Here is a 24124-nt window from a genome sequence, read left to right on the forward strand (position 1 = left end):
AGAAGAGCTACCAATGTGATAGGAAGGAAGTGAAGAGAATTTATCAAGGAGAGGGAGTGAACTCTTTCAAATGCTACTACATCAAGTTAAGACAAGGACTGAGATCTGGCTAATGGATTTAGTAACATTATTTATTCAGTAATCACTCACTAAAGGAATTATCAGTATTTTGAAAGTTGGAATTTTTATAAACCATAGTAGGCTTTTCAAAGCAGAACTTATACCATTATGTATATTTAATTTGGGAATTGTATGCTATAATAAAACTACATTTAAAAATGAATTACAGAATTCTATATACCACTCAATTGGGAAGAACTTTTGCATTGTGAAACCCAGTGTAGATAACAAGCATAAAAGTCAAGATAAGTTCAGGCTATTTCAAATCGCATTGGATAGCAAGAAACCATAATTAGTCCATTATAATGTTTCTGCCTACACGTCTTGAGATATGGCAAGTACATGCCAACCGTCATTGAGAACAACTTTTTATTCTATTTCTTTGTTATAAGTGGAATTTATTTAAGAACAGAGATTCCTTTTGTGCCTTGACATCTCTTCTTTGACTTCTGCAGTAAATCCAAAGACTCTCTCTGTCTTTGTTAAAAAAAAATATGCATTACATGATACAGAGCTTTTTATTTTTAAATGTCAGGTAAAATGTAATGATTACAAAAATCTAGCCATTGCCATTAATGGAATAATACTTTTAGAGTGGATGTGAAAAGGGTTATGGAGAAAGGGGTGTTTGTAGTTTGTGGTCAGAGAGACCAAGTAACTAGAGGTAATGTTCTTCTGCTTATAATAATTCCTAATTATAAAAATATGCAATGAGAGATAAAGGTCAGCTCGTCAAATGTACCATATTATTCTGAATAGATCAAATACAGAGCCAATTTATAAAACTTCATTTTCATTGCCAAAAAAAGAGAAATTTTTCTCTGCTGTGAAAGAATTATGCATCAACCAATATACTTTTTAAATATTTTGTTTTAAAATATCCTCATGCTGGATAACAGTTCTCTTTCTGATCATAGTCTATAATTATAAATGGTATTATCTTTGGCTAATCAAACTATAAAAGGTTGCCCTGTAATTACAATAAAAACATTTCCAGTCATTGTCTCAGTTCGTTGGTTTCATTTAGATGGGAACTAATAAAAATCAAGGTAAAAAGAAGAAAATGTGTATCATTTGGCTTATTTAATTTTCAGGAATGCATATATGACAGAAATGAAGTATTTATGAATAAGTATGGCTAAGCTATAATCTTGACTATTCCAAATCTTTAATTAATGTTGAAATCAAACCATTTAAGAAAGATATTTACTAAACTCTGTCTTTAAAATCTCCAAGGAAAATCCATCTACAGTCCCCCTGGTTAAAAGCTATATGTTCCATCTTTTCTCTAATCTACTTCTCCAGTTGTGATTTAATTCTTTCTTTCTTTCTTGACCTTTACTCAGAGAGAACAGATGAAATGGGAAAACACTGCTTACTCCCTCTCATACAATATCCCTGAAATATATTTTGGCTTGTGACCTTTAAATTATGGGGATAAATAAAATGAATTACATCTCCTCTTATGGACCTGATCTGTGGGTCAAGATACGTTTGCTTTTCATATGTATGAAAACGCTTTAGGCTGTGATTGCCATGGAATAGGTGAGATGGGGTGAAGAATGGGCAGTTGCCAATTGAGTCAGGCAGGGAAAGAAATGGTAATCTGAAATGGAAAGCTAAAAAGTAAGGGACTCTGAAAGGGAGATAGTAATTGCGGATGGTCACTTCCCCTTCCATGGGCGAGGGGCAGGGACTAAGAACAGTGTGAAAATGCCTGAACTGTGAGGAAAGAACAACTAGGCAGAACACTGGAAAGGGCTTACATGTGGTGGTGAGAATGAGGTTTGAAATTGAATAAAATGCCTCAGGGATCCCATGACATTTCATCTCCCACTAAGAAAGGATTTTCTGTAAACACCATTTTAGCATTGGGAATGATTTCCCCAATAAAACATCATAGACAGCTTCAGGATTTTCACTGCCAACTCTTTTGTTTGATAAATTGATTTATATTCTTACTTACAAAAAATATAACTGTTTCACAAAGCCTAACGGTATTTACAGAGATATGAAAGATGAAATTCTAGCCAAGGTTTTCTAGTTTTTCAAATCAAACATAATAATATTTTCCTGTGAAATACTCAGATCACTAAAATTGCTTTAGTCTGCAAGTTTTACTTAAAGAAATGCATGCCAGTAAGATGAAAATTAATTTACAATTGAATGTTTTATGTCAGGAGACAACTTGCCCTGATTGCAGTGCTTGAACTGAGCATATTCTAAGCACGTTACATGCTGCTTTTGCTTGGCTGTAGATATTGACGAGTGTGGGACCGGGAGGCACAGCTGTGCTAATGACACCATTTGCTTTAACTTGGATGGTGGATATGATTGCCGGTGTCCTCACGGAAAGAATTGCACAGGAGACTGTATCCACGACGGAAAAATTAAACACAATGGTCAGATTTGGGTGTTGGAAAATGACCGGTGCTCTGTGTGCTCATGTCAGGTTGGTATGAATACAAAATTTAATCAATTTTTATTGAGGCTTCATTTTCATACATTTTAAGTATGAAAGCTTGGAAAAATGTATACATCCATTTAATCACCATCACAATTAATATAATAGAATATGCCCATCAACCCAAAGTATTGCCTTGTGTCCTTTCATAGTTAGTCCCACTCCCCTAGCTCCAGGAAACCACTGTGTCTAGTCATGATCAGTTAGATTTGTATTCTGTAGCACGTCATATAAATGGAATCATAAAATGCATATTCTCTTGTGTCTAGTTTCTTTCATATTGCTACATATATCAGTAATCTGTTCTTTTTAATTGCTGATCAGTATTCCACTGTATGGATATACCTCACTGTGTTTATCTATTCATATGTTGATAATATTGTATTACTAACTGTGCTAAAGTTCCATAGTCACAATATTCATCCAAGATTTGGATGAATGCATAAAAGAAGTCAGAATGGGTATGATATGACTTGAGTGAAAAATATCTATTGAACTATATTTCAGTTGTAGAGAGGTATTGTTTATGTAGTTCACAATAGACACTTAAATAGTAGTTAAATGAATAATATTATGTACAAAAGATTCAACTCTTATGAAAGAAACTGGTAAGATATTGTATAAAAACATGAGGTCTTAAATATTCCAGCAACTTAGCAATACGTAAACCTTATTGACTAGCTGCCCAAATACAGATGCATATGCCTTCATACAAAATAAAATTTAGTTAGTATTCAAAGTACTATACAAATACATGAATATATATATATATATATAGTTATTTCTGGAAAATTTCCTGCTGATTAAGTCTTTTGAGGAACAGTATGAAAACGAAATTAGAAGTTCTCAAAGTTGGGTAATTTCTGTGTGTTAGCGACAAAGTAGAATTTTAAAGAAAACTAATTATATCAGTAAGCAGTATGAATTACTCCAGCTTCCAAATAAATTGTGATTAAGATGGTATATGAGTTTAGCATAGTGAGCAATGAGGTTTGTGGTAACTGCTGTTCTTTCTTCTCATACAGAATGGGTTTGTAATGTGTCGGCGGATGGTCTGTGACTGTGAGAATCCCACGGTTGATCTTTTTTGTTGCCCTGAATGTGACCCTAGACTTAGCAGTCAGTGCCTCCATCAAAATGGGGAAACCTTGTACAACAGTGGTGACACCTGGGTCCAGAATTGCCAACAGTGCCGCTGCTTGGTAAGTTTAGCTATACGAAGTGGAGGAAATGTTTAGGCAGAGAATCTAAACAGGAAAGCAATATTTCCCTTCTCCCATCCTCCAGTTATCAGTAGCTTAGCTATAGTGGTGACAGTTTCAAAAAGTGAGGCTGGTTAGGATGAGATGATGGTTATGCCATTAGGACTCAAAAAGGAATCTCCGGGGTAGACAAGGTCCCCATGTTGTGTTTTCTTTCTCTGAGAACAATATGTCTTCAGGAGTATTTCCATAGCTCTAAAGAAGAAAAGGCTTCTCTGCCTTCCCCATCCCATCTGGCATAGACTTACTTAGAGACAGTCATGGAAAGAAAATGACATTCATGGAAAATAATTTTTTTCCCCAAGTAGACCTTTTGTCAACCCATTTCAGTCAGTCATGCTCAGACTTAAAAATACATGCACACACAGTTTTTGCTTTTTCTGCTAAAGATTATTTTGGTCAACATTGTTCTGGTAGGCATCTTGTTTTTACACATAATATGGATATACAATAAACACTGTTGGAATTGAGTTTCTTTGTATAGTTATGAAAATTCTAGTGGAAACAATAGGTAAAAAATAAAGTAAAAGATGTTAATGGATTGATGACAATGGAAGGGCCAGGCTTTCTTCATTTAATCAAATCTCTTGTTTCTTTCTAGCAGTGTAAGTGAAAAGTAAAATTGGCCTATGTGTCTTTATGGCAGAAAATTTCACAGAGATACCACTTTTAAAGTTACAGCTAGTTTCCTTTCTGTTTGTGTGAGGATTTTTTTAAGGTAATGCTTTTTTGTTGCTTCCTTTTTATACTTTCAACCTGAAAATAAATTGAAAGAGAAAAGTCAGTTTCTGTGCCTGAAGGCTGCTTTCATCTCCAAAACCATGAGATTTAGAATTATGAAAAAAAATAGTAAACAGGTGGGAACCTCATTTTTTTAAAAAAAGATGCAATTCACACCAATTTCCCAGGTGAAATAAAAAGACTGAGATCAGCTCCTAAGTTTGTTTCTGTTTTTGTTTTTTTTTTCAAATTCCCTACACTGACATATAAATGAACAAGGGAAAAAAAGCCAAATTCCCATTGTATTTCAGTTTGTTTTCTTTCAAGTGGTAAAACTTGCTTTATGCAGAAGGGAATAAAGGAGAAGTTAGATAAAAAGATCAAAAGAATGAAGAAGTCATCCACTAGGCGAAAAAAGTTAAATAAAAACCTCTTCCATATTAAATAACTCTCTTTTGTCATGGGAAAGACAGGGACATGCAAATTTTACTATTTTCAGAGAAATAGTTTTGGCTTTTCTTTTATTGTTGTTCTTGTTTACTCTTTGAAGAGAGTTTTAAAAATCCAACTGCATTACAGATCTTATCACTCTGTTAGGGTTTTTGTAAATTCCCTACAAGATTCATAGCTTTGAAGGTCTGAGTATAAATGTCCATCAAATAAATTCAGTATTCAGTAAACCCTGTGCTCCCTCTCTACCCCCTTCTCCTCTATTCCCTTCCTTCCTTTCCCTCTGCCCTTGCACATCTGTTTTCCTTATAGCAGGGAGAAGTTGACTGTTGGCCCCTGCCTTGTCCAGAAGTGGAATGTGAATTCAGTGTCCTCCCAGAAAACGAGTGCTGCCCACGCTGTGTCACCGACCCTTGCCAGGCTGACACCATCCGCAATGACATCACTAAAACTTGCCTGGACGAAATGAACATGGTTCGCTTCACCGGGTCCTCTTGGATCAAACATGGCACTGAGTGTACTCTCTGCCAATGTAAGGTAAATCCCATTAAATTCAAGTAGTGAGCTCTTTGCCCCCTGCATCCAGGGTTCATAAATATTAATGTGCTTAATTTCGACAGTGGAAAGCACTGTTTTCTGTTTATTGTTTAGAGGTAGAAGGAGTGCCACTCAGCTTTACGAGTACCATGGCTGTCTGGCATATGCGTCCTCTTATTCCTATTCAGGTATAGTGAGGGGGCATGGTCAGAAACCAGAATGATCAGTTATTTATGACACCAGAATAGAAACAGCCTACTTAAATTGCCCTCCTGTATCTATATGCATCATAAAAAATCTACAACAACAAACCTCATGTTTCTTCTTTCATGATGGGAGACAATATTATTTTATTGATTTTTATCTGGTTCTTTTATGAAGTCTGTAGGATTTATCAATGAAGTAGATATATTGCATTTTCCAAAGTAGAAATCAATATGGTAAAATGGACATATTTTTGGTTTATTGTGGTCAGTTACATTGAGCTGAAAAATTAAAGATCTGTTGTTTACAATATGTTATTCTTTCAGTTGGAGAAAAATCTATTTTCCTCCTCATTCTCATAGGAAAATAGAACCTCGTGCCTTTTATTTCCATGATAGCAAAATTACAAATATTGTAGACAGAATACATAGAGTTCAGAGTAGATAATGACAGAGTTGAAAGTATTCTACTTTGATTATGATTCCCACAAAAATTTAATTTAATGGTCATTGTACTCCATAGCCATAATTTTTTAATCAATGACAAAACTAAAAGAACAAACTGGAAGGCTTAAACAACAATAACAAAAAGCAGAGATGTCACATTTTTCCCCTCATAGCACAGCAGATATCCATAACTGCTGTTTTTTAAAATGAGCATTGACAGTTTTTTTTTTTTAAAGTATCAATAGAGCAATGTAATCTAGATTCACTCAGTACAAATTCTCGCTAGAGAGGCTTGAGGTAACAGGACAAAGAAATATAAAATGCTTTAAGCCTTGTGACAACATTTTTATCTATGTCAGCCTCAGATTTCTGGCTCTTCCAATCGATGCAATTTGTCAATCAAGCCAAGTTTTTTTTACTAAAGCTACAGCTCTTTCTTGAGTGCACTAGCAAATTTGAAAGTTATTACTACTAATAAAAGTTACTAATGATATATATGCAGTGTTCCTTTCATTTATGAGTTCACTTAACAGTACATATCTCCACAGTTCAGCCCTAATGACCAATAGGGAAATATATTTTAACAGTTAATTACTAAATTGAGTTGTACCTGCTCACACCTTTCATCTATTGTTCTATTATTGTTCTTATCTGTGAAAACAAAAATATAAACCAGGTAATAAAATGAAAAAAAAAAAAAAAAAAAACACCAAATATAGCTCAGACTGTTGCTTCCATTAAGAAAAATGCATTCAGTAATGGGCAGAAACACACTAACATGTTTTCTGGGGTAAAGAGCATGAATGAGCTTGTAAACAACTCCTAGGATCTTTTGACTCTTGATAGGAATGTATTCCAGGGAGTGTATTTTGACATTAAAGTCATCTCTTGTAAGAGAAGTGCTGATTCTCAGAAGTTACTATTTGATGCCATTTCTTGTCCTTTCTTATTAAATATGTTATAAAAATATGTTCAATTTTACCAAATTTTTCCAAAATACTCATTTTATTACATTTGGGGGGAGGGTATTTTTAAAACAAACTTTATTTATGCAAAGCAGGCTCCAGGTATTACTTTGGAGATGAACATTCTTCCAATTTGGTATTTTTAGAGTACTGTTTTGAAACTTATCATCTCTCCATTCTACCCCCATCTAGATTACTCATTTCGATCAATAAATCTAAATTATGCAGGGCATTGTGATAGATATCAGGGGTACAATGATAAGCAAAAACAGTGACAGTACTTCCTGGAAGATACTGTCTAGCAGCTTATCGTTTAGAGCACTGCTGTCTAATATGGTAGTCGGTAGCCACATGTGGCTATTTAAATTTAAATTAACTAAAATGAAATAAATTAAAAATTTAATTCAGTGGCAGTAGCCATATTTCAAGTTCTCAGTAGTCACATGTGACTGGTGGCTATCATATTCAACAGCATGTATAGAGAATATTTCTTGTCACTGCAGAACATTGTATTGGACAGCACTGATCTAGAGGTCAAGAATGGCACTTCTGGGGCAGAAAAAGAGAATCGGACCTCTGGAATCAGACTCAAGGATACAAAGCCTGCTGCTGTGTGACCTCAGGAAATGTTCCTCAATCTCTCTGTGGCTCAGTTTGTTCACCTGAAAAACAGGAATGATAATAGGACCTATCTGGGAATTGTAATAGTACCTACTTTAGAATTGAGATGATCCATGCATACAGCTTCGGACAGAACCCAGCACATTCAGAGCAAGCACTCAATAAATGTTGGCTATGGTCAGTGTTGGTAGTGGAGTAAATGGACATCAATGAAGTGATGAAACAGATAAAGACAACATTAAAAACTGTGATGAATGCCCTAAAGGAAAGGTGTAATGTGTTGAGACTGAGCAACTTGTGAACCAGTACTTATGGAGGAAAGGACACTGTTGATGAGATCTGAGGAACAGGAGCTAGCAGGGTGAAACGTGGTTAAGGTTTTTCCTTCCGTTTTAAAGTCTTCAAATTTAATTTGCTTATGTTTAAAAAGGAATACATGCTTCTTCTGCTCAGAAGTTAAACTCTTGAGTTAAAGTGAATTAATAAGGTTGAGAAATAAAGAGGGAGTGAGAGATCAGAAAGTCCTTTCCTTTAAGTAATCACTGAGCAGGAAACTTGGGAAATTGAAAACCAGGGGCCACTTTTAACTCCCAGGGAGACTCTAGATATAATACTGAAATAATTGAGTAATGGGAAAAAAATTGGAGATTTTTACAGATGGAGTTACTGACTTCTTAAATGTTGCAGTCAGCAAAAACAGCGAATTTGAAGTTGGGAAGTTGTCATCTGTACTAACATTAGAATAGATAACTAGATCTCTGTAAACAAATACCCCATAAATGGGCAACATTATAATGGAGAATTTAATATATAATCGGGGAGTTTTGTAATTGTAAATCAATGGAGAAGGAAAGGATTATTCCATATATATTGGACTTAGTGGATAGTAATTTGGGGAAATAATTTTAGATACCTTTGTATTGCACACCAAAATAAATTCCACATGAACAAAGTTTTAAATATTAGAATAAAACAAAACAAATAAAATGTAATGGAACAGTTATCAAAATACTAGAAAGGGGATGACTTTTCTAATCTTAGACAAAATAAACCTCAAAGAAAAATGTAGAGCTTCTATAAACAAAATAAGCGAAAATAAAAGCCATAACTAGAGACTCAGAAAATATTAACAGCAGATATGACTTCTTTTTCACATTAAAACCATATAAAATTAATAAGAAAAACATTTCCCCATAAATAAATCAACAAAGGAGGTATAAAAATTTCACTTAAAAAGTATAGCTGTTAAAATAAAGGAGATATCAGATTTGAAATAATTGAAACTGAAATGCAAACTAATGTAATAAATCATTATTTTCACACACTAATAGTCAAAAAAAGTTTCATAATTTCCAAGGCTGTCATAGATGTTGTTCTAGTTTGCTAATGCTGCAGAATGCAAAACACCAGAGAAGGATTGGCTTTTATAAAAAGGGGGTTTATTTGGCTACGCAGTTACAGTCTTAAGGCCATAAAGTGTCCAAGGTAACACATCAGTAATTGGGTACCTTCACTGGAGGATGGCCGATGGCATCCGGAAAACCTCTGTTAGCTGGGAAGGCACGTGGCTGGCGTCTGCTCCAAAGTTCTGGTTTCAAAATGGCTTTCTCCCAGGACGTTCCTCTCTAGCAAGCTTCCACCTCTTCAAAACGTCACTCACAGCTGCACTCCATCCAGTCTCTTTGAGTCAGCACATTTATATGGCTCCACTGATCAAGGCCCACCCTGAATGGGCGGGGCCACACCTCCATGGAAATATCCCATCAGTTATCATTCACAGTTGGGTGGGGCGCATCTTCATGCAAACAACCTAATTCAAACATTCCAACTTAATCTCCACTATTATGTCTGCCCCACAAAGAATATGGCTTTTTCTGGGGGACATAATACACTCAAACTGGCACATTCCACCCCCTGGACCTCAGAAAAACATATTCTTTCCAAATACAAAATACATTTATCCTACAATACCACAGAAATTTAAATCATTTCAGTAACAATACTTAAGTACAAGATCCCATCAAAATCAAATATAGGCATGATCAGTCCTAAGGCATACTTTTCCTTTAGCTTTGGATCTGTGGACTTAGAACAAGTTATATGCTTCCAATATACAAAGGAGGGACATTCATAGGATAAACATTCCCACTGCCATAAGGAGAAAGAGTAAGGAAAACAGGGTTAACAGGACCAAAACAGTTCCTAAAACCTGCAGGACAAACTCCATTAGATTTCGAAGTCTGAGAGTAATTTACAGAACAATGTTGCATCCTTGGGGCTTGAGAGAGTGGGAACCTAACCCTTCCTAAGGGCCTTTTCAGCAGCCCTTTCCTCTCTAAACACTTAGGTGAGTGCTCCAATGTATCCATACATTGGGGAGACCACCTTCTCGGCCCCACCCTCCTCAAACATCGGGGCAGCTCCCGGATTCCCTTCCATCTCCGGGGCACATGCTCAACACCTTCAGAACACTGGGGTGGCAGCCAGGCTCTCCCCAATTCCCTGGAAATGTGCTCCACCCTCTTTGGGACCTCAGATGGCAAAACTCTTCCAGAGCATCGAGGCGGAAAGCCCGCCCTTGACCTCCAGGGCAAACTCACCCTTTCCATGCATGTGGGCTGCTCCGCTCTCCCAGCCCGAGATCTCCTGACTCCAGACCTCAACCTCCATGGCTCTGTCTTTGAAGAAATTTTTCCTTTAATTTTTTCCTTGTCTGTCTCCTCCAATCCAGACTGGCAATGGCTCCGTCTATAAAGATCTCGCAAAAATTCTGTTGGCTTTGCATGAAGCACACAGGGGTCAAAGCCATCAGACAATAGAACTTTCCACAAATCCTTTCTGCTTAACTCCTTTTCCAATCTTGGCTTGTACTGAAATGGCGGCTGGGTTCCATGTTTGGTTACATCTTTGAACCCAAGAGTTTAGTTCTAAGTTTCTCTCTCTCCACTCGCATTTTACTGTAAGCTGCAAGGAGAAGCCAGGATACATCCTCCACATGTAGTCCGGAGATCTCCTCAGCTAAGTATTCCAGGTTGTTGCTTCCAGATTCTTCCTTCCATCTGACACCAGGACTCAATTTTACCAAATTCTCTGCCACTTCAAAACAAGGATCACCTTTCTTCCAGTTTACAACAACACATTCATCATTTCTGCTCAGGGCCTCATCAGAAGTATCTTTAGAGTCCATATTTCCATAAACAGTCTCTTTAAAGCAGGTTTGGCCTTTTCTATCAAGCTCCTCACAATTCTTCCAGAGTCTTCCCCGTATCCACTTAAAAAGCCATTCCAACATGTTTGGTATTTGCAAACTCAGCAGCAAAAGCACCCCACTTCTCTGGTACCAAAATCTGTTCTAGTTTGCTAATGCTGCAGAATGCAAAACACCAGAGAAGGATTGGCTTTTATAAAAAGGGGGTTTATTTGGCTACGCAGTTACAGTCTTAAGGCCATAAAGTGTCCAAGGTAACACATCAGTAATTGGGTACCTTCACTGGAGGATGGCTGATGGCATCCGGAAAACCTCTGTTAGCTGGGAAGGCACGTGGCTGGTATCTGCTCCAAAATTCTGGTTTCAAAATGGCTTTCTCCCGGGACGTTCCTCTCTAGCAACCTTCCACCTTTTCAAAACGTCACTCACAGCTGCACTCCATCCAGTCTCTTTGAGTCAGCACATTTATATGGCTCCACTGATCAAGGCCCACCCTGAATGGGCGGGGCCACACCTCCATGGAAATATCCCATCAGTTATCATTCACAGTTGGGTGGGGCGCATCTTCATGCAAACAACCTAATTCAAACATTCCAACTTAATCTCCACTATTATGTCTGCCCCACAAAGAATATGGCTTTTTCTGGGGGACATAATACACTCAAACTGGCACAGATGTACTGAAATTTTTATGCTTATGCATTGGTAGTGACACTGAAAAAATAAGTGTCAACAGCCACACACACACACACACATTCACACACACACACAAATCTCTTTTGTCCCATTAATCACAGGTGAGAATCTAACCTAAAGAAATAATCTAAAATATATAACAAGTGGTATACATGATAATATTCATCTCAACATTATTTGTAATGCAGAATTGAGGAACAAACCAAATGTTCCATGCAATAAAAGGCTAAAGAAATTATGTTAATGCTATAGGATTAAATATATATTATATATTGAAATATATTATTATTCAGTCATTAAGATAAAATATAGTATATAATTACATATGCATTTTGCAAGAAGGTAAATCTTTGAAATAAAGGAGTAGGAAAATAGAGTAAGAAAACATACAAAAATATTGATAGTAGTAGAATTTTTAACATACTATACAATAGTGAAAATTAGAAGTTGGCTGTCTTCTAATCTTAATTTTTAAAGTTTAGCATGAAAAGCATGAATACGGTTTCTTTAACAATAATAATAGACAGAAATAACAGGAAGTTAGGGTATTTGCTACTTTGTAAAAATTATTAGTTTTTATTAATACTTTTGACAGTAGGTGATTACTCTTCCTTGTAGTCAGAGCAAGTTTCAGTGGGTCACATTTTATTTTGGTTTTTATTAAGGCAATATTTATATACAGTGAAATGCACAGTTAAGTATATAATTTGATGAGTTTGATAAATCAAAATATAGAAATATTTCCAGCACTTGAAAGAGAACCATCATGTCTCCCTCCATTCAGTCTGTCTTTCCCATGGGCAACCTCCATTTAGTTTTTTCATAGTTTTGCCTATTGTAAAATTTCATACACAGTATGTACTCTTTTATGTCTAGTTTCTTTCATTCAATATAATGTTTTTGACATTTATCATTTGGTTTTTGGTACCAGTAGTTCATTATTTTATTATTGCTAAGTCAAATTCCATTGCATAGAACTGTCACAATTTGTTTATCCATTCATCTATTGACAAATATTTGGGTTGTTTCCATTTTGGCTGTTATGAATATAAGCTGCTATGAACATTCATGCATAAGTCTTTGAAATTTTCTTTTTAATTTTATATCAAACCTGATGAGTTGTTTGTATTTCAGTTAATTTCCTCCCCTTCAACCAGTTTGTCAAATTTTTTGACATGGTTGTTGATGTTTTTCCATTTTTATCCTTTTATAGCTCATAGGACTTAAGATCATATTCCTTCTTTAATCTTGATATTGGTAGTTGTGTTTTATCTCTCTCTTTTGCTTTCTTTATCAGTCTAGCTAGGGGATTATTAATTTTGTTAATCTTTTCAAAAGCACAACTTTGACTTTATTTTCTTTATTGTTTGTTTTCTAATTCATTCATTTAAGCTCTTTTTATTATTTCCTTCCATTTCTTAAGCTGGAAATTTGGATAATTTACTTAGGCCTTTTGTTCCCAAATGCAGTCATTTAAAGCTGTAAATTTCCCTTTAAGAACTGTTTTAACTGTATTTCACAAATTTGGTGTTTTGTATTTTAATTATGATTCACTTCAAAACATTTTCTAATTTCTCTTGTAAATTTTGTCTTGTTTAATATTAATTATTAATAAGTCCCAAACAGTTCTTTTCCATATCTCTTTTTGTCACTTTTCTGATTTATTTTTATCACTTTTCTAATTTAATCATTTTGTGATCAGAAAACAATATGTAATATTTCATCCTCTAAAATTATTGAGAATTATTTTAGGGTCCAGAGTGTGGTCTATTTTGGTGCCTATTCCACATGCATTTGAAAATAATTAGTATTTTGCAGTTGTTGGATATCAGTTATGTGAAATTTGTTGACAGTGTTTCCCAATTATTCTATATCTTACTAATTTTTGTGTAGTTGTTAATACAAATTACTGAGTTAAGGGTATTAAAAATCACTAACTATGATTATGGGTTTACCTATTTCTCATTTTTGTTCCATCAGTTTTCGCTTCATGCTATTTGAATTTCTATTATTAGGGAAATACACATTTACGATTTAATGTCTTCTAGAGAATTTATCCTTTTATCATTATAAAATGTCCCTCCTAATTTCTAGCAAAGCTTCTAACTTGAAATAAATTTTGTCTGACATTTATTAAGCCACAGAGTATATTGTTTTGATTCATCTAGTTTCAACCTATCTATGGTTTTATATTTAAAGTGCATTTTTATGGAAACTATATAGTTAATTCTTACTTTTTTGCCCAGTTTGACAATCTCTGCCTTTTAATTGATGTATTTATTTACATTTAGTTTAATTTTTGACATTGTTGGATGTAAGGCTTCCATTTTGTCATCTGTTTTCTCTTTATCCCTTCTATGTTTCATGCCCCATGTTTCCATACCTCCCTTATTTTTATTTCATAGCAATTCTTTTATTATTCCATTTTAATTGTTCTCTTGGATATTTAACTAAAGCTCTTTATATTATTATTATAGTTGTTGCTCTAGGAATTGCAGTATATAGCAACTCATTACAGTATAAAAAGATTTGTTATATTAATTTATATAAAATGTGAGAACTTTGCAATAGTATAATTCTGTCCCCCAAGATTTGTGCCATTATAATCATAAATTTTATAACTATGTAAACTATAAATCCTGTCATTCCACGTTACCATTTTTGCTTTTAAAGTCATGTATCTTTTAAGTAAATTGTGAATAAAAAGGTATATTTTATATTCATTCACATTTTTAGCATTTCCAGTGTTCTTCATCTCTTCTTGTATATTTGAGTCCTCATTTGGTGTCATTTTCCTTCAGCTTGAATAACTTCCTTTGGTGTTCTCTATATTGCATACCTGCTGCTAACAGATTCTCTCAATTTTCATTTTTCTGAAAATGTCTTTATTTTTGATGGATATTTTTACTGGATATAGAAGGCAAATTTTTCCCAGCACTTTAAAAATGATAGTCTATTGTTCTAGCCTCCATAGTTTGCAATAAAGATTCAGCCATCATTTGTATTTTTGTCCCCTATAAGCAAAGCCGCCACCATCCCCACCACCCATCTGCTTTCAAGATTCTATCTCTGGTTTTTAGCAGATAACCTATGATGCACTTAGGTGTAATATTTTTTTTTTGGGGGGGGGGAGGGTGCAGTCTTTATTCTCTTTGGAGCTTGCTGGACTTTTTTGATATCTGAGTTGGGAAAGTTTGGCCATTACTTCTTTAAATATTTTATCTGCCACATTTTTTCTCTCTTATTCTTCTGAGACTCCAGTTGCACCTGTTAGATGGTTTAATATTATCTGGAAGGTCACTGAGGATCTATTTATTTTTATTTCAAGCTTTTTCACTGTATTTCATGTATTCTTTAATTTCTATTGCTTTATCTTCAAATTTACTGAGTCTTTCTTTTGCCATCTCTAATCTTCTGCTAAGAGGAGCAATTGAATTTTTTATTTCATTTCATTTCTGATTTTGCACTTTTCAATTCTATAATTTCCATTTAATTCTTTTTTAGTTTCCATTTCTCTGCTGATATTTGCCATTTGTTCATTCATTATGAGCATCTTTTCTTTTGCATCTTTTGCTCTTTCCCCCTTTAAGATGGAAAGTTTATTTTGCCTTTTGCCTAGAAGCAAAACTAGTGAAAATTAAAGTATAAAAATAAATACAATTTACATTAATGGAAATTCCAAAGTAAAAATAGGAATAAAAATAATGTATATAAATAAAAATCCATCAAAAGCACAGAACAGTGTCTGGCAGTTTTATGAGAAAAGGCTGTGAACATTAAAAAATGATGTGTAAAACACACAAGCTTTTACCTTGAGATTAGGAAACACTGAAGTTTTCATCCTTAATCTAAAACTAGTTTTAACTTTATCCAAAACATACTGTCATTTTAGCTAATTTGCAATAGTGTACACAAAACTTCCAGCATTTATTCTTCTTACTTGAGAAACCCATAATGATATGACTAAGTTATATCATGAGTTTTCAGAATGATAAAGCACAGTTTATCATGTTAAGAAGTTAATAATTCTATATACTTTGCCTAAACAAAATCTTTTACATCTTCGAACACATTTATAATAGATATTTTAAGTCCTTGTCTGCTAATTCCAACATCTGGGTCATCTTGAAGTTATTTACTATTCATTACATTGTCTCTTGATTAGGAACCATTTTCTCCTGTTTTTCTTCACATCTATAATAGTATTTATGGTTTATTGGATCTCATGGATGATGTGCTGTATAGACTCTAGATTGTATTATCTTCCTCTGAAGTCCATTTGCTTTTGTTCTGGCAGGTTGTAAATAACAAGCCAATCATCAGTTGTGATGTGAGTCTATTCCAGATTTTCCCTTAGTTTTGGAATGAATTTCTTAGTTTTGAGACATTGTTTTAACTCCCTTTTGGGAATTAATGGAAAGTTTGAACTGTTTATTAGTACTTTCTAACTTGACAGCAGACCAGTTCTAAATACCCCCACTACCCCCGCCACCACCCCCTGGCCCAGGAAGCAACATCTGAAATAACTGCTCAGATATTTGAGACTTCAAACTGTGGCTCTCTGACAGGCTCTTTGGAGTCTCCTTTGTAATTGAAGGACCTGCCAAGGATTTGAGAGTAGTTTATATGCTGATCTGCTCTCCCTTCTCTAGATACTTCACCTAAATTTCAACCACTCTGACAGCTCCAAAAGCTGTCCTCTGTAATCTCAGGTTTCTGGCTTTCTGCTTAATTTCTAACTGTCCTAAGCTGCACAGGCTAGTAGGGAATGCCCTCAGGGGAAATGCCAAGTAAAAAGGTATATCACACAGTACATTTCCCTTCTTCCAAAGGTTGAAATCCCATCAGTGTCTGACTGATTTTTGGTCACTCCCTATTGATTTCAAATAGCTATTTTTATAGTTTATCAAGAGTTTATAGTTGTTATCTACATACAATAGAGTTAGTCTTATACAAGCAACACTGCCATTACTGAAACTGAAATATGTATGAACTGTGTGAATTATTGGTGTTTCACTAATTGAGGAGCTGGCAACAAAATTGTTTGTAGAGCATTTAGCTCATTATTACAGAACGTAGTAATATGGAATAAGAAAAACACCCCTGGAGGAACACTATTTTGGAAAATAAAGTCATTTCCTAAAATACGCTCATGGGAGCCATGCTAATGATTTTCCCCCATAGGTTTGTAATGCTGCTTTCACATGTTCAGTGGCAGAGGACTCCAGAAATTCCCTGACTCTCTTTCTGCTCAAAAGCCATACAATTTGAGAAACTGATACTTTCAGGAGCTGATATAACCGTCAGTTCACTGGGTCATTGAGTTAGGAAGGATCATGCTAACCAGGTTATGGGTCAGAAAACCTCTGCCTCTGAGCATAATGACAATGCTTTAAGATCTACTAGAGATCCAAGAGGTGGTTGAATCTTTCTCTTGCTGCCAGAATAAGAACTCTGCTTAATAAAAATATACAAAGAAAAGGGATTAGGTTAAATTGATAATATACTTCTTGGGTATAGACTGACTTTTCCCTTACTTGGTGTTCTTCAGTGCAGGCTATACTATTATATTCTTTTAAAATAAAAAGTTTTAATTTTATTATAGCAACAGACACTTTTGATTCTATTGTATTAAAGCATAATACATTTCAATCATTTGAAGTCAATTATCTGAGAGAAAGTATAGAATAGAGAATGAGTTTTAGAGACAGATTTACCTGAGTTTTAATTCCAGCTCTTCCATTTCTTAGTTGTACAGCTTTAGACATGATTTAAGCTTTCTGGTCTTCAGTTTCTGAATCTTCAAGCATGACTAATAATAGTGATCCCAGTGGGAATACTACGAGGTTGAAATGAGATAATGTATTTAAAGTGCCTGGCAAAGTGTCTGATACAGAGTACACACACCCAAGAAGGGATATTCTCATAGTGATTGTAGTAACACTATCATTGCTATCAGCTGGTTAAGGAAGGTAAGAGTGCATGAAATCAGAAGCATAAGAGATGAATGTATTTGTCCTTCTTTGTAATACACTATATTATTTTCATACTTACAAAAACTAATTATGCATCTCTGATTCTTCCTTTCCCATTTCTCCATTTCTTTTGTCAGTTTCTTAACTACACAAAGCTTTTCTGACCTCAAAGCCTTTCCTCCTGCTGTAATGGGCTTTTGGCCTTCCTTTCCACACGACCGTCCTATTAGCTATCCTTCAGGTCTTGGTTGGATATAAATATAACCAACACAGAGAAGTCTATCCTGGCAGCCCAATCGAAGTAGCCAGTCTTTGATTAATCACATCACACCACTCATTTGTTTCCTTTCTAACACTTTTCACAATTTGTGATTATATAGTTTACTTGGTATACTTATTAGTTTTCTCCCCCCAAAACTATTCACCCTATAGCTCTATGAGGGTAATGACTGTATCTGCTTTATTCATCAATATATCTATTACTCAATATACTCTAAATATTCTGCAAATGAATAAATAAAAGATTAAGTATAATCCAAGAGAATGCCATATGGGTAAATAAAGCCAGCCTGTGATTTGCCACAGATAACTGGACATAATAACTGTTTCTGAGAGAGTAGAGACATGAAAAGTGTTTGAATCATGGGTCTTTTAGAGGTTCAGCATAAGCAACAACACAACTGCATGATATGGTTATATGTACCAATCAGTAAGGAAGAGTATTTACTAATGGCTTTCAAAATTCATACCTTACTTTTCTGTCCTCTGTTTTCTCTAGAATGGCCACATCTGTTGCTCAGTGGATCCACAGTGCCTTCAGGAACTGTGAAGTTAACTGTCTCATTGGAGATGTCTGGTTGAAGAATGTTCTTTCATTTAAAAAACAAAAAACAAAGAAAAGCTAAAACTTAAATTCAGTGATTTGTGGGCAACTAAGTGCAGCTTTGTTAATCGTTAAGTGAACTTTCAATTATGAAATTTGTGGAGCTTGAGAAAATTACAAAAGGAAAATTCTTGGGACAAAACTAGACCAAAATTCTGCCTCTACTGCATTTGACCTCACCATACAGAAGAATGAGTGTGGAATGCATTACAGCACGACATCATGACTGCTGGATATAAAGCCTCAGCCCATCAGATCTTTGAAAGCCTCTAGCTTCACTGGTGCAGAAAATTTTACTCTAGCTCAGAATCTTCATGAATCAGTTAGGTTCCTCACTGCCTCAAAAACCCTAAAAATGTAAGGCAGTGAATGAACTGTATTTTCAGAAGCTTAGCAAAGAAGCTGTTAACATGTTATGTATAGTACACACTCTGAAAAGAAATCTGAAACAAGTTTGTTGTAATGACAAGAAATTAATGCACAGGCATGGTTACTTAATATTTTCTAACAGGAAAAGTCATCTCTATTTCTTTGTTTTACTGCACTTAATGTTTGGTTGAATTTGTTCAGTATAAGCTCGTTCTTGTGCAACATTAAACAAATTTTTCTCTTACCTTATAACACTTGTGAGTCTTTAAGTGTCTTGTTTAATGCATTCTTTTTTCTCACAGTAGTTCAACATACAAATTGCTTTCTAACTCCAGTGACGAAAAAGGCCCACTGTGCTATTTCCAATTGAATGGGGATTTTCACTGATTTATATACCTAGTGGGAAGTGCAAAGAATACCTTCTTTCTGCTTCTCCAGATCCATTCTCCCTTTTTACCCAGCTCTGTATCCTGGGGGAGCTGACCTGCACTGATGCGTTCCCTTGCCCTCTGGACTCCTGTTCAGTTCAACCACTGGGTGGGGAATACTAGCAGATCAGGAGGAAAATTTGGGTATTTATTCCTCTGGCTGCCTCCCTGCCAGACCACTCCCGTGCTTGGCTGCATCACATTACTGAAAGCTACATCTCCTGACAGGTGGCCTTCTCAGTACAACTACCTTCTTCAAGTTGTGATGACTGCTCTTTACACTTTACTGTTCTGGCCTAGGGATAGTAACAACTTGCTGCCTGTTCTATCCTTCGCAGGTACTTGCACCATTTCTTTTTGGTTTCCCTATTTCCAGTCACATCTTCATAAATAGTCCCTTTGTTAAACCCATATCAGTTAGGCAGCTTGTGTGCCATCTTGTTTCCTGCCAGGATTCTAACTGATGCACTTAGGGAAGGGAGCATGTGATGGTTGAGAATGTCTTTAAGAATTGGTCGTTCACATTTTGATACAAGAATTTAAAGAGCTTCAATGTTAGTAGTGACTATGATATGACATATTAAATTTTTGGAGACACCAAGATCTTGGGGGAGAAAATAAGTAAATAGGCTAATGCCCAACAAAGACAGCTAATCCAATATTGCTCTGTTCTTTTATTTTATACTAGAGTAAAAAGGTAATACAAATATCATTAAATTATTTTTTAATGCTGTACATAGGCATTTTTCTTTAATGAAAAAAAAACTGAAATGACAAAGGATGACTACCACAAGCTAAAGAAATGGTAAAGTGGTTTTTAATTATCCTCTCAAAATTGCTATGGAAGCAACCTAGCAGGAGCTGAGCTGAAGGATAGTTTATAAATACCTTAATCCGTTGGCACATGTAATATTTATTGAATGTATAAATTCAAATATCTCTCTATTATACTCCCTGGATTCATCATAAACATTTTTTCTGCAGTCTTCTTATATTTAATTTGAAATTTCAGCAGAGCATAAGGTTTATTTTTATCAGCTGTATTACTATGGCAAATAGCAATTTAGTCTCCAAGAGAGTATCTGTTTATTTGAGGCTTTTTTCTCATGATTTTCTTTTCCTCATGTAGGTTTAGGATTTCATATTAAACTTCCTGAAAAACAATATATTTTACTCATTCTTTTGAGGTAGTAACAAATAGTGTACACACACACACACAACTCATTTTTTTTTTCATCATTTAGATTTCTGGAAGAAGAAACAAGGCTAGAATTGCATATTCCAAATTCTTCATGACTCTTTGTAGGGCTCTGAGCATATTGGTGGCTTTCAAACCCCTAATTTCTATAGACCACTAAATAAAGCAAAACTCATAATGTTTAGAAAAAAAGAGGGACAAAATAATATGTTCTTCCAAGGAACATTAAAGAAATAAATGTTTTCATATTGATTTTTCCCCCTTCAAGGATTATCCTATAATAACAGATCCCCAGGAGAATTACTGTTTTATCTGCAGACCTCAGCAAGCAGTAATCAATTGTTTCTTAAGAACTTTTTCCTTGAAGAAGAGATGGTTAATGTGCACTTTCTCACTCTGGCAATAATTGGCAAAACACCATGGCTGAATTATGCCAATGCTATGAGAAAGGGAGAACTAAGAAGCATGAATTTAATTTGGGGGTGCTTGGCTCATTTAAGGGCAGCCCTTAGTGGAAATGACCTTTACTCCATTTTCCTTATTTCCCCTTTTCTGAGAAAGAAACAAAGCTCAAGGACATTTGGTAACATCATTTTTCTCCTTTTTCAAAGGCTGTTGTATTGCTTTTCCCCTTTGCTTTAGATACTGGCAAAGAGAATTATGGGTTTGTTCAATTATAACTGCAATATCATGGAACCCCTTTCAGCCTCCCAATAACTTGGGTATGTATAGCCAAGGTTATGACACCCTGTAATTGCCATTATCAAAATGAATGGTATACCAAAGGTCTAAAACAGCAGTCAATACTTGGAGTGTTGGAGTAGCAGAAGTTACTCAGTTGAACCGAATTGGGTTGGGATTACAGGTATTGAATAGAAGATAAGGTTCATTTCACTAGGCATTACCTCACCTATCAAAGCTCCACATCGTTAACTAGTTAGGGGATCCTTTGAGGTCAGCAGTTCCCCCAGACTTCTGCATCGACCCAGCCCTGTTGATCCAGCACTTAAACAGTGATGGTACCAATTGTTTTTAGAGAAAGACTTTTTGTTTTTTGTGTTTTTTAAAGGTAGCGCATTAATGGTACAAGAGTAAATTGATCTGAGAGAGATTCATGCTGAAAGGATTCCTGAAGGCAATAAGTGAACGCTTACACTTTGTACAAATTTAATTCTCAGCAGTTCCTGGATGCTCCCCTTCTGCAGTGGCACTATGACAGTGAATTTGGCTCACTGTGTTCGTACTGAGCTTTCATTATTGATGCACTGTTTTCTGCTCTGGAATTCAATATCTTCCATAAGAGAATTGTCACCTCTTTGTAGAGTAATTGCCCTTACTTAATAGACCTGCAGGTAGAAAGGCAGGAGTATCTTGAGCTTTCATGGCTCTAGATCTGTGGTGAAATAAATTGGTAAATAATGGAACCATTAGAGCAGTTGAGAATAGGATTACCTGAGTTGCAGATTTCCGTATACCTTTTATTTGCCAGGAGACTGAGACAACTCCCCCATGCTCCTTGTTTTTGTCCTGGGGTTAAATCATTGCTCTTAGAGATTGTTTGCTTGACAAAATCTGAAACTCTACTTTATTCTGAATGACAAATGGCACAACATATCATTGTCACCACCAAAATGTTGTATTTGGAATGTGCTCTTCTATCCACACCCCCCTGCCCCATCTTAGGTGCTTTTAAAAACACTCTGGAATGAGAATGTGACTATAGGTAAAAGTAGAAATGGTATCAGTTTATTTTTGAGAAATTTTCTTCCTCTTTAACAAAGCCAAAGCTGTAAATAGGGAAAAAAGTAGTGTAATTTTCTAAAAAGAATAAGTCTACCAAAAGAAATGCTTGACCTTATGGAAAAAATATAAAGCCATATTTAAATACTTTTGAAGACATACCATGTACCAGACACTGTTCTAAGCATGGTGTGAAGAAAACACAGAAAAACCTACCCTCTTGGAGTAGAATGTGAATCCCAATGGGGGAAATGGAAAATTGACATGTAAATATAAACTGTGTCAAGTGATGTTACATGCTATGAAGAAAAATCAATTTGTTGGATGGGAATAGAGTGATGTGGGCCTAGGAAGGAGTTTAGGTTGGGTGGGCAGGCAAGTCCTCTCTAACATAAGGAGGGTTGGAGCAATTCTTGAAGGAAGTGAGCAGGGCACTGTCCGCATACCTGGAAAGGAGGATTACAGGCAGAGGGAGCAGTGTGTGTATAGGCCTGAGGTAGGCACATGCTTACATATGGCTTGAGTGGAGGGAGCAAGCTGAAACTTGTAGAAGATGTGATCAGAAAAGTGGCTAAATCACACAGGACTTCCTAAGCCATGGTTAGGGGTTTGGATATTTATTCTAAGATGGAGGTTACTAGAGAGTTGTGAGCATAGTTGTGACATAATCTGGCAGTTAAAAGGATCACTCTGGCACTGGGTAATATATATAAAACCATAAACTGCTGGTAACCAGAATATAAAAAAAAGAGACTCCTAAAAATAAGAAAAATACAAAACATACAACAGAGAAGTGAGCTGAAGATGTAAATAGTGAATTCATAAGAAAGGAAGCCCCCAAATAACCAATAAACATGTGAAAATTTGCCTGGGCTGACTAGGAATCAGGTGGGTATACAATAAAATCATAATGATAAAACTGGGGAAAAAATGGCAACATTAAATAATAGGAAAACATGAATTGTTGGTGAGGATGTGAAACTGGAGGGACTCTTGCACACCAGTTTATACACGGGAATAACCACCTTTGAGGCAACTTTAATATTTAAAGCTGAGGATGTGTGCCCCTCATGGCCTGGAGGTGTGTTGTCCAATGCAGCAGCCACTAGCAATTTGTGGATATTTCAACTTAAATTAATTAAAATTAAAATTCAGCTTTTTAATTGCATGAGCCATATTTCAAGGGCTGGTGGCTACTGTGTTGAATGGCACGATAAGATTTCCACCATTGCAGAAAGTTCTATTGAAAAGGACTGGTCTCAAGAAATTCTCATACATGCATACAAGGAGACATATAAAAGATATTCATAGCAGCATTGTTTGTAATAACAAAATACTAGAAACTACTCAGATGTCAATCAATAAGATCACCAGTAAACAAAATGTAGCATGCTTATATTTTGGAATACTCTACAGCATTGAAAATGAGTAAAAATTACATATACTAATGTGGTTGAGTCTCAAAACAATAATGTTTAGGAAAAAATCAAGATGCAGAAACAGGCATACATAACACAGAATTTATGTAAAGTCTTAAATGTACAAAACAATTTATGTACTGTGTAGGGATATATTTATGCAAGTATAAGTATTTAAAAATGCATGGGGGGAGGTGGGGCAAGATGGCAGCAAAGGGAGGTGTGGAATTTAGTTAGTCCTCTGGAACAACTAGCATATAGACAGGAACAACTAGTAAAATAGTCTGGAACAACTGTTGCGGGACATCTGTGACAGAACACACATTGTAAACCAGTCTGGAATGGGTGGAATGGCTGAGATCTCAGCATAAGAACTGTAAGTAAAGCTCCCCAAACTGTGGAGATGGTGCCCCTCCCCCA

The 24124-nt window shown here is 35.5% G+C and overlaps 1 protein-coding gene across 3 annotated transcripts in view; it reads left to right on the forward strand.

Annotated features, from left to right (window-relative positions):
• The window catches only part of NELL2 (neural EGFL like 2), a 448103-nt gene extending 428929 nt beyond the window's left edge, over window positions 1-19174 (forward strand). For all 3 annotated transcript variants that reach the window (XM_037847584.1, XM_037847583.1, XM_037847586.1), the window contains exons 18-21: window positions 2379-2572; window positions 3610-3786; window positions 5329-5553; window positions 18447-19174. In XM_037847584.1, the coding sequence (XP_037703512.1) occupies window positions 2379-2572; window positions 3610-3786; window positions 5329-5553; window positions 18447-18497 (647 nt within the window). In that variant the 3' untranslated portion in view covers window positions 18498-19174. The remainder of the gene's footprint in view (window positions 1-2378; window positions 2573-3609; window positions 3787-5328; window positions 5554-18446) is intronic.
• Window positions 19175-24124: the final 4950 nt, after the last annotated feature.

This window comes from Choloepus didactylus, chromosome 8 (genome assembly GCF_015220235.1).
Source record: "Choloepus didactylus isolate mChoDid1 chromosome 8, mChoDid1.pri, whole genome shotgun sequence".
NCBI classification, from domain to species: domain Eukaryota; kingdom Metazoa; phylum Chordata; class Mammalia; order Pilosa; family Megalonychidae; genus Choloepus; species Choloepus didactylus.